The sequence below is a fragment of the Rhinolophus sinicus genome, linkage group LG04 (assembly GCF_036562045.2).
Source record: "Rhinolophus sinicus isolate RSC01 linkage group LG04, ASM3656204v1, whole genome shotgun sequence".
NCBI lineage: Eukaryota > Metazoa > Chordata > Mammalia > Chiroptera > Rhinolophidae > Rhinolophus > Rhinolophus sinicus.
This window is the reverse complement of record NC_133754.1, coordinates 168252458-168264492: the sequence shown is the minus strand read 5'-3', so window position 1 is coordinate 168264492 and position 12035 is coordinate 168252458. Positions and strand designations below refer to the sequence as shown.

The following is a 12035-nucleotide window of genomic DNA, read 5'->3' as shown; positions in this document are numbered from 1 at the left end:
AAGTTTTAAGTTTCAGCCCTGAATTTAAAAATAAAGTGAATACTCAGATGACTGGTTATAATTTAGAAGGGGAGGGGGAATCCCACCCACCTAGAATAGTAAGCAAACCAGTATAATTCAGCAAAAAAGTAAGGTCAGGTTTTACAAATGCCTAGAAGACATTTGGTAGTATACAGACTGTCAAGAGGCTAGAGGCCAGCAGGGTAAGGACATAGGCCGCCCGAAGGGAAATGATGGGCAGGAAGATGTGTTCTGCCGTCTGGCCCTTTTCATCTACAGCTGGAGCTTTTATCTTGAGGGAGCATCTGGCTTTTCTTTCTCCTTCCATCTTATGCAAGGGAAAGGTACCAGGTTCTCCATTCCTTTCTTATGGCTAAGTTCATATGATGCTATAGAAGCATTGATACTAGAGTCAAAGACTAACCCCAAAGTATTTTTAATATATGTCCAGGCTTTATGGAAATAAGCTATAGGATTGTCTCTCTCTGTCTCTCTGTCTCTCTGTCTCTCTGTCTCTCTGTCTCTGTCTCTCTCTGTCTCTCTGTCTCTCTGTCTCTCTGTCTCTCTGTCTCTCTGTCTCTCTCTCTCTCTCTCTCTCTCTCTCTCTCTCTCTGTAGTTAATGATCTCCTTTTGAAGAATTTTAATTCAACATGAGACTAATGAAAAAGAATGACATAATAATTAACCAAGGGCACATGTAGCTCCAATATGCACCACCCCACACAAACCTCTGCTGCCGGCATTTCCTGCCAGAAATAGGTCTCAGCTGTGTGAGATTCGCCCAACCCCTCACCCGCTCATGTGTGAATCTTCCTCTGTGAAGTACCCCATGCTACACAGCCATTGCCACAGTCCATCCATGTTTTCTTAGGCCTCACCCTATACAGTGCGGCCTCTGTGCTTTGTTTTAAGACAGATAAGAGTCTGGCTGAGACTGAATCCTTCTGAAAATGAAGGGTTGGCTCAAACAATGGATCCTACAAATCAGGGTGAGGGAAGCCTGGGTGACATCTTTGCAAGAATAAACTCTTCTTTGATATGCCAACGACAAGCCATGCTTGTGTACACCCAGACTGGCTTAGGAGAATCAGTTCACCATCGTAAAGTAAATGAACCCCAATTGCTACTCATCCTGGCATCCTGCTAGAGTTGCCCACGTGAGAAGCAGCTGCATTGAAAAGCTGTGCCTGCAGGCTGGAGCAGCGACCATAAGTCTTGATTGGCTGATCTGCTAGGGGACTTCTCCACCTCTAGCATCACAATATGTATCTTGCATAGGACCTCCCACTGTAGTCTGGATAGCTGCTCAACTGCACAACTTCTTGTCTCACTGAGGCGCCCCCTAAGGCCTCCCCAAGTGAATTTTGCTGCCCATAGTTTTGAGCATTCTATCCCGAGCATACCCTTCAAACCGGTATCATTAAGTGACCACCAGACAGAAATTTCACTTTATTTAACTAGATTAAAGTAGGTCGCCAAGATAAAGAAAGACATCCTTTTGATCAGCCAGTTGCTGTGAGAGGAACACAACTGCATCACTTCCAAACTGAGCTATGTTTAGGCTCTCACTGATTAAAACGGAATTCCATCTTTTATTCTATGTCACCTCTTCATAATATACACACCTCACAAAGCCCTGGGCATGTCACAATGGACATGTGGCACTTATCAAGACCCAAGCCATCATCTCCCTTCACCATTGGTCTTCTACCACTTTACCAGGGGTTCTCAAGGTGCATGCCCAAGGACAGAAGCTAGGAAGAGCATCCCCTGGGAACGTGCTAGAAATGCAAATTCTCAGGCCCCATCCCAGAGTCACTGACCCAAACTCCCTGGGAGTGGGGCCCAGCAATCTGTGTTTTAAAGAGCCCTCCAGATGATCCTAATGCACTAAAGTCCGAGAATCACTGTCTTCCTCAATTTCTGGCAAAAAGTCTACATCCAACTGCTGCTCCCACATATTACTAGAAGTCCTGAGCCCCGCTGGCAGTCCCTATACTGCCTATGACTTGAGAGTGATAATAAACTGAAATCATCACAAACACTCTGGGTGACATGTGATAAGCCCAGATTTGCATATCTTATTCTTATAGATTCTTCTATAATAACAGGAATTTCCCACTTCAAGGTACTGGTTGTTGTTTTTTCAATTTTCTGTTAATTTTAAGACAGCGATCACCTACTTAGATGGAGTATTCTGAATTACAACAATGTCAGTGATTGGAAGGAGCTCACTTAATATCAAAAGATATAGCAAACATGCAGTTTTTCCAATGATCCAAACATTTGGACACCAAACTCACGAAGCCCTGGTGAATATGGAACCTGATGTGGTAACATTATGAAAGACCTAAGGGGCACTGGGGTTACCACTTCACAGTATCCTTACAAAATCCATATAAGTCAAGCAGAAGGAACGCACATTGTAAAGTTCAGGCTCTATACCTACATCTGGAGGTCACAAAAGGTCAACCTGTTGTCCAAAAGGAATTCTGTTGTGTGTACAAATTTTTAAAAAATTTTTAAACTAGTCGACACTATTCTTTTTTAAATGGGAGACCTCACATTTTTAGAAAGCAGATCTGGCTTTCCTTAAAAGAGAGTTGCTGTGACAACATAGGCCACACGTCCTCACATGGTATAAATTAACTGTACCTAAACTGAGCAGCGGCATCTGCTCTCCAGGTCCTCACGATTTCCCAGTCAGTCTGGGTCATTCATTGATATTACACGCTGGCCCCTGGAGCCTTTTGAGTTTGCGACACCTGCCCACTATAAGCAATCCGTTTTATTGTTATGACCATCCTCATGCATTGGCAATTCTCAGCAGTTACCATATGCATCGGAAATTTCCCCGTTTGGCAAAAATGTGGAGGTGAATAGACTTTATCTTTCACTCTTTGTGTCCATTTTCTGTGTAAAGACTCGTATTATCAATAGAACATTTTTACTGGGTGTTTTCTGTATCCTTGCTATGAGCATTTCCCATGTAATCTCTCAAATAACCTTCCCAGCAGTTCCCTGAGGTAAGATCATTACCCCCAATTACAGATGAGGAAACCAAGGGGCAGCAAGGTCATACAGATACTACCGTTGTTTCCCCAAAAATACGACCTAGATGGACAATCAGCTCTAAAGCGTCATTTGGAGCAAAAATTAATTATAAAAGCCGGTCTTATATTATAGTAAAATAAGACAGGGTCTTATATTAATTTTTGCTCCAAAAGACGCATTAGAGCTGATTGTCTGGCTAGGTCTTATTTTCAGGGAAACACGGTAATAGAACAGCCAGAATTTGAGCCAAAGCTTCTGGACACCAGAATCCATGCTCATAACTTGCCAGACTGAGCGAGGCACTGCCAGCCCAGGGAACCACCGTCTCCCTGTGTCAATGCCCATTTGCTGTCTCAGTCAATGTCATACCACATGATGACCAACTCTTACTGCCAAGCATGTTGATAAACATCTCCAAAAGGGATTAGTGATGAAATGTGGGTAATTCAAAGGACCAACAGCTGGGGCCCCAGAAGCATTGGATAACCCCAAAGAAATGCAGAAGTACTTCTACTGAGCCTTGGTTTTCCTCTAAGTCTGACTGATGAGTCATAACCCACAAGCGCCCCATTTGGCTTTTCAGTGATGACTGCTATATTTCTCAAGGCTCTTGCCAGAGCAGCTGCTTTTTTGTCCTAAAAGGCTAAAGTCTGAACTGCTCAGAGGTACAAAAAAAAGTGGCTAGAGAGGTATATGACCCCTGTGTATGTTTGTGCAAGGCCTGCTTTGGCACTCCTAGACCTGGCAATGATTCTGAATGGGCCCCAAGTGTCACCTGTCTTCTGGGTGGCCCTGCAGACTCAGCCAGAGTGAACCCTTCCTCAGCACCAATGTCCTGAGCAAACCATTTTTCAGGCCGTAACTTGGAATTTTAGAAGCAGGGCATCATCTGTGTCTCTGACATGGAACAAGATAAATGAATGGCCAGCATCTTCAATTCTCCAGACTTTCACCAGCTGCCTGCCACTGACAGAGATTTACAAGACACATGTATGGGGCTAGATCCCATAAGTATCACTGTTTTTGTTACTATAGGCTTGGGTGTGGATCTCTAAACCCTCTGAGGGATCCCTGACCTGGGAAGCTTGGCTGGAGTGGATCACATGCAAACCACAGCCAGGACTTTTGCTCAGGCCGTGCAGGACAACCCAAGTGGCTTGCATCAAAAGCAAGATGACTGGCCTCCTTGGCCCCTGTTCCCACACTCCCACCCTGGTACTCAAGGTCGTATCACTCCAAGGCAAGAAGAGGAATCCAAAGAAATGCCAGAAGTGTTTCTCTGCAAGTGCAGGACAGAGCCAGCCTACACCATCCATCTACACCCAGGTCTTCTCAGGACAGAGAATGAGATCAGGTGGGAGCCCCAGACCCACTAATTGCACCCTCCGGGTGAAAGTTTCAAGAGGGAGTGGGGCCCGAAGTGAGACCCCAGAAAGGGCAGATTCCATAGAGGGACTTCCAAGCCCACATACCCCTAAGTTCCCCTCTCTCCTCCCCCCCACCCCAACCCAGGACTCTAGCTCAGAAGCATCCTAGGGGCAGCTCCAGCCCCATCAGAGTACCCTTCCAAGGCCAGGTGTGGCACTACCAGAAGGAATCGGAAATCAGGAGAGTCTGACTGAATACATCGCACTGTGTGAGCTTGAATATCTCTGCACGCTCACCTGTAAAGAGGAAATAATGAGACCTGCCCCAAACAGCTCAGAATTAAGGTAACACGCGCAGGTTTCTATAAACTGTAAAGTATTGTACAAATGCAAAAGATCATGTTTTCTTATTCTGCAGACTGGGTTCTTATTAAATGACAAAGTTCCCTAAAGACCAAGTGTAGGAGGGATTGGCATTTCATATTTCAGCGCGTATGAACACTCTCATGGTGCCGGCCTGATGCCTTGTCCATACGGAGCTGAAGGACTTTTGCCCGAGACCACCTCTGTAACATCTAGTTATCGTCACATGTGCCCAAGGAAGTCTCACTTCCTCTTGGATGTGCAGACATCACAACATCCTCCCCCAGAGCTGGTTTCCACTGACACATCGTGGCTCCTTCCCCAAGGGAATGCTACTCATTAAGTTACAGCTTACATCGTGTGTTTCCAGGCCCCAAAACTCAGCTTGGAAGACTTACAAAAGGATGTGGGCCGTTTGGTGGTCTCGGACTTTCCCTGTGCTACTGAGTCAGTCTGCTCCTCCTTTATCAGCTCACACTGAGGCTACTGGAACCATGCGCACAGTGTGCTCGTGGGAAAAGTGCGCGATGCTACTACCACCTTGGGGGGCAGTTCAGAGTAATATTCAATATAGGGGCTCCAGGGACCTGCAGTGTGGATTCAAATCCTGGCTTTGACACTCTCTGGTAATGTGGGGCTCTTCATCTCTAAAACATAGATAATATAGTAGTTCCTACCTCATCAGCTTGTTATTAGGATGAAATGACAATAATGCGTGTTAAAATGCACTTCAGTTTTATTACTGAGTTTGTGCCTTCAGCTACTGACTTAACTTTCTTCATGGTTTTTTTTTTTTTTGGCTTTTCATTTCTCACACTAACTATTCCACATAGATAATAAACAAACTAACAACACACAAATACATAAATGCCTTCTGCTAACGGGGAAGGTCATGCTGTTATTTTATGTTTTATTTTACCCAATCTTCAGCACTTGCTCCAATGTCTCCTCTCTAGGGAAGTGTCCCCAACCCCTTGATGACGGTTTACACACTCCACATGTGTGCTCACTTGCACCAGCTTTCCTGGCACTGTACAGTAATTGTTCACGTGCTTTTCTTTTCCTCCATTAGACTATTAACAACAACTTAGACTATTAAAAAAAAAGCACGTCACACCACGCCTTGCCAAACAATGTTCAGTAAATGGCAACTGTATTATTACTCCCTGGAATTATCAGTCACATTCATTCTGCTACAGGGGCATTTTGCTGTCTTCTAAAATTACAGTTTTGGGAGTGTCCCTACAGGTGAAAGGAGCACCTGGCAGCAGAGACAGTGGTCAAGACGGACTTGAGCTGCTTTTGGCAGGAAACAGAATGAGATTCATCTTTGCTCACTGATTGGTCTCTGAATTCAACTGGAAGATTCAATTCAAGTGCCATCGTTTCTGAGTATTCCATTCCCTTCAGAAGAAAAATCCCACAGATCATCATGTGACAAGTATCCTGGGTCACGAGACTTTTCAGAACTTAAATGTGCAAAGGGTAAAATCTTCCCTCTGGTGGCTGAAAGTTGGGGACACTGACTCTGTGGTGTTGCCAGTACCTTCCCAGAGGAAGCATTCTGTAAATATGTGCTGAACGAATGGATGGATGAATCCTCAAGTGACATCTCGGTGCCTGTGTCTGAAACAGCTAGAGGAACTGATGCTGGGCAGAGCCCTGGCCTTCAGTCAGAATTAAAAGAAAGGATAAAAAAGGCCATTGAGACTCTTTGCACTCCAGACATGTTGCCTCTAACCCCCACAGGGCAAGGCAGCAGTGTAGACAGGAATTGGGGGCTCTGCCTCAACACCATCCAGTGGTAACTGTTTGCCAGGGACCTCACCTGCATCATATCTAAATCTCACAACCAGTCCATGGGGTAGAATTCATGAGCCCATTTTAGAGATGAAGGAACTGAGACCCAGACTATAGACTGACTGGAATCCCAGTCTATCTCTTCTGCCTCTTGGAAAGGAGCCCAAGTTGGTAAAAGGGTGAGCACTCGTTTTCTTCCTCCCTCACACCTCTAGAGAGACTTCAGGAATACTAGGCTCTGAGGTCAGGCTTGTAAGCTTCTCAGAGACCCCTGAAAACTCTAGGAAGGTGGCAGAGAGAGGCAGCATTTGCAGAATTTAGAGTGAGCGCTAGGCAAAATCAGGGCATAGAACTGAGGTGGTCACAAGCCCCCCACCCCTCCTCATCTCTTAATATTCTCTCTCTCTCTCTCTTTCTATCTCTCTCTCTCTTCTCCCTCTCCTCACCCCCCACCCGCCTGGTTTGATACACACACACACACTGATTTCCCTTTTAGAAAACCTGCACTGATAACATGTATTCATTGAGGCTGAAATGTTCATGAGAATCACCAGCACCTTCCCAGGTACACAGGACAAACTCAATTCCATAACTGAACAAACACAAGTATTTGTGTTTATTCTTCTCATACACTCAAGAGAACTCCAAAAGACTGGCTACATCATTCTTGAAAATCCACTTAGCCCCTCTTGGGATTATCCAGCCCCAGTTACAGAGGGGGTAGCCCCAGTGTGAGCTGCTGCTGGCTCCCCATTCAGAAAGTAAGTCCTTTCATGGAGTTCAGCTGTTCCTCTGGCATCCAGTAAAGCTGGTCATGCAAAGGCAGAAAATGTGACAACTGTTGGAAACCATCAGCAGAAGCCTATGGGAGCAACGGAGCGTTCCCTGGAGCAGCCACTTCATGGACGGTTAAAGCAGCCTACTATTCAGTTTACATAAAACACCCACCAGCTACATGGCACCAATAACTGAATGCCTCCATTCTTATCAAGTTCAGGACACACTGGCCACACCGCCTGGCCACTACCTTTAGAAATCAAAACAACTTCATTAACCATCAAAATACACATACACAGAGGGAAAGGGACAGAAAAGAAAAAGTCTTCCTGAGTTTTGACGACCAGAACTCAAAGATTGTTTGATAGGCAAACCATAGTATTTCAACATTGCCTCTCTCTTTCTAATTTCAGTGGTAAAGTCTCCAAGACATTTAAGATTTGAAGAGTTTGACAAAGAGGATCTCAGAGCCACAAAGACCACATCAAATACTTCTTTTTAAAAAAATGGTCTGTATGCATTTTTCCCAATGAAAAAAATCTGTCCAAAGGATTTTCAAAACTCATGTGCTTTGCTTCCAAAACATTACACACTATTTATTTCTCTAACAAATTTATATGTGTTTCCAGGGAAGTCCTGGACGGAAAAAAAGAAAAAAAAAAAAAAAAAGGTACTTAAGTAGAAAAATGTCTGGAGGTTCTTGTATGCCAGTATGTTAACAGACCTTCTGTTTTAATTATTATTTCATATAGCAGCAGTAATCATTCCCTCATCTGCAAAGGAAATATATAATCCAGCTGTGGTGACTGCAGTAAAAATACCACATCTGTGGATCACTGGCAACACTGTGGTAAGAGTGCTCAAGTCTAGGCGGTCTCAGAGTTCTCTCCTTTACCAAGATGCACATGGGTACACTTTCCTGAAAGTGCATATAAACTTTGCCAAAACTGGTTGCTCCTTTGTATGCTGAAAATAGCTTGTCAGATTATCCACACCCATAAGAAAGAGGCTCTCTTGGAATATTATTCCCAGGACCCAGTTGCTATAAGAAGTCCCCAGGCCCCTCCCGGGTGATGGCTTGTACCGGTGCCCTTGTCAATATCAAACAGAACGGGGGAAAATTACACTCCCGGTTGGTTTCAGGGAGGAGGTTCTACCGCGTGGCTGGCAGTGGAGCTGACTGCTGGTTTTCCACTTAGCAGAGAAACGGCTCCCGCAGAGAGGATGGCAGCCACCGTTCTGGTCACCGATCTCTCCGTTTTCCAGAGTATGAAGTCAGAAGTATCACTTAGCACTGGGTGATAATATTCCAGGAATCGCCCCCATATGTCTGTTTAGTCTTTCCCCAAAGCCCAGTAGCAAGCATCTTATTTCTAAGCCAATTTTCCACATTCAAATCCAACCCAAAGCGCGCCCTGGGGGTTTCTATCTACAGACGTATAAAAGAAAAAGCAGCACAGCTGAGTCTTGACAGACTTTTATCCCCCAAACACATGCCCCGCGGCTACTGTGCTGGAATGTGGATGGCCCGAAACACTCGGGTGCCTTTCCATCCCAGACAATAGAGCAAGAAATAAAATGAAAGTGGACTTACTGCTATGGCTTGCAGCCTTTCCTTGTGCAATTCCGCCTCTGCCATCCTGGAGAAGGGCACACAGGGAGGGGAAAAAGAAAGAAAAACAAACACACACTGTAGTCACCCAAAAAAATTGATGGGCACCCCGGGGGGCTTTGCTAGAACCCCGGGGAAAACCAATGGGAGACCAGGATCTACTCCTGGGGTGGCAGGCAGAGCTGTGAGCGCGGCTGTCTCCCCTGGGCTCAGCCTCTGGCCCCCGCCCGCCCGGCCGCCTGGCTGCGCCCCAGCGCTGCCGCTAACTGCATCTCCAAGCCGCCGGCGGCCGCGCCAGTCAAGAACGTGGGCCTCGGGCAGCCGCTGGGAGGGCGCGCTCGCCCCGTGCTCATTCTCCGCCCTGACGTCTCGGCGCCTCGCTCCGCCCCTGGGGTGTGCGAGACCGGCGGCCGCAGCCCTCAGTGGCGGGCTGGAGACGCCGGGGCTGTGGCGGGGGTGGGGGAAGCCACTCCAAGGAGCAGACAGGCAGCGCGCGTGCGGGTGGGCACCTGGGGCGCAGGCACACGGCGAGCAACTAGGGCGCAGAGCTGGCGCGCTCTCTGGGGCCCGAGCAAGATGAGGTGGCGTCTCCGCCGAGCAAATGCCAGCCGAGGGGCCTCTGGCAGAAAGCGGGGAGCCCTGCGCACGTGCTACTACGTGCCAGCTGTGGCCACCGAATGTTCTGGCCGCCTTCTGGCTCATGCCAGATGCTTGGGCTCCACGTGGGAACATTTCCAATAAGGAAGGGCAGCCTCGCCCACATGCCTTAGATGGCCCGGTTCTCAGACATCAAGGTCGCCAGGGGAGGTATAGCTCAAAACAGGCCACCCCTCTGTGAAGTCAAATGTGGCTTAGAAAGACAGCCAAGAGTTTGTAGGCCTGGGTGCTCAGCTAAGATGGGCTCAGCAACTTAGCTATGAAACCTTGGGCAACTCACTTAACCACTCTGAACCTCAGTTTCCTCATCTGAAAAATGGCGGATCACAATAGTTACCCTCACAAAGTTGTCCTCAGTAATTAATGAGATAAAGTATATAAAGGTGCTTTGTAAAGGGCAATCTGGTCTGTCATCCTGTGACATTCAGGGTCTTTCCTTCAATACAGTCTCTAAAAGGAAACGTAGGAGCTGGTCACTAAAATACTTCACCTCTTCTTTACTGAAATGGAAGACAGTGTGAAAGTCCATTTTTTGTGGCAGGCACTGGGCAGGATAGGAGGGATGGGTAAGACCCTCCTAAAGGAAATAAATGCTAAAAACAAAATACTTCTTACCATTGAGGAGGAACCTGCTAGAATCTTCAACATTCATAAGCAAACTTTCCTCCCCACAAAATGAAATAAACACCAAAACAAACAAACAAACACCAATGTGTCCTTTTTAGGTCCTTAATGCTTCTCTAAAGGAAGGACTTAAGGCATTTTAAAAAGTATATACCTCAATTTTCCCCAAATGTCCTCTTTCTGGGCAAATTCTTACAATTCACCGAATTGTCTTTTCAGCTTTCACGGAGGTTTTACCTGTCACTTGACGAGCAATCACTACTTTGCCCAAATACTGAAGCAGTCACCAAACAATTTTACTGATTGATTGTTTTCCCTTCCTTTTCATCACGGGTCTAGGTGGAGTGGTTTGTGTCTTAAATCCTAGCCAATGCCAAATTCGAACCCCACTCCAGTATATCCAGACTTCTATCACTGGCGAAGACCCTTCGTGGTTTTCAAACCCTTTATTTTCCCTTCATTTCCAGCACCAGCTTTAACAGTACGAGTCATTAGAGGGGTGTTTCCTCACCCATAAACAAAGCTGTTACTACTTCAGCAGAATGGCGGTATACCCAACAAGAGTAGAGAACAAGATGAGGAAAGTAAGGCCAGAGAGGTTGAGAGACTCAGCCAGAGTCACAGAGCTGGGATCTAACCTCAGATCAGACTCCACAGAGCCCTTGTTCTTACCTCTCAGCACCAGGCTCAGCCAGTGGAATGGAGGTGGTGCAGACCCCAGTAATAAACAAGTGAGCAAGAAATGGTCCTTCCCCCAACTATACAGATATTAAAAAGGAATAGAGGAGCACAACAATGTGAATGGACTTCATATCACTGAACTGTACACTTAAAAGTGGTTTAACTGGTAAATTTTATGTTATGTGTATTTTACCACAAATTTTTTTTTTAATTGAGGAAGGGGAACAGGACTTTATTGGGGAACAGTGTGTACTTCCAGGACTTTTTTCCAAGTCAAATTGTTGTCCTTTCAGTCTTAGTTGTGGAGGGCGCAGCTCAGCTCCAGGTCCAGTTGCCATTGTTAGTTGCAGGGGGCGCAGCCCACCATCCCTTGCGGGACTCGAGGAATCGAACCAGCAACCTTGTGGTTGAGAGGATGCGCTCCAACCAACTGAGTCGTGGAAGGGGAGATGGAGTGGGAGAAGAGCCTGCATACCCTTTGAAAGTGACCAGTTGGAAAAATCTGAACTTCAAGACAGAAGAATCAGGATTGGTGACACATATCTGGGTGTCATTTACTTTGAGGTTATAGCTAAAGAAATGAGAATGGCCAAGGTGAGAAAATAGAACAAGAAGAGGAGAAAGCCCAGTAAAGGAGGCTGAGAATGTATCACCTGAGAAGTAGAAGCAAAAACCAGGAGGGGTGGTTGTACCAAAAGCCACAACAGGAGGAAAGGGGTTTTCCACAGGATCATATGCTTCTGAGAGGTCAAGAACACAGACTAACAAGAGGCCATTGGCTTGGGCAGGCAGGAAGTCATGGGTGACACTGGAAGAGCACTGTGTGTGTGGAAGATGAAACCGGAAGCAATTACGGAGAGTTGAGGATGAAGTGAAAGGTGGGGAAGGAGCATCCATGAGTACAAACCACTCCTTTCAAATCTTTGGATGTGAAAGATGAGTGGGTGAGGGTAGCCAGGGGGGTGGAGACAGGAAGGTGGTCTATGGGAAGAAGGGTTGAGTTGAAGGGTGGTTAGGTCAGGTGAGACTTGAATGTTCAGGGACAATGGGAATTAGGCATCAAAGGAGGGAGGCCAAAGACACAGTCAAAAGAAAGGTT

The 12035-nt window shown here is 46.3% G+C and overlaps 1 protein-coding gene across 8 annotated transcripts in view; it reads right to left on the bottom strand.

The window, feature by feature from the left end:
* Nucleotides 1-12035, bottom strand: part of PALM2AKAP2 (PALM2 and AKAP2 fusion) — a 418214-nt gene that overhangs the window by 307936 nt on the left and 98243 nt on the right. For 7 of the 8 annotated variants that reach the window (XM_019734167.2, XM_019734168.2, XM_019734170.2 and 4 more), the window contains exon 2: nucleotides 8957-9002. The exons of the other annotated variant lie outside the window; for it this stretch is intronic. In XM_019734167.2, coding sequence (XP_019589726.2) covers nucleotides 8957-9002 — 46 coding nt within the window. The remainder of the gene's footprint in view (nucleotides 1-8956; nucleotides 9003-12035) is intronic. 8 annotated transcript variants of the gene reach the window in all.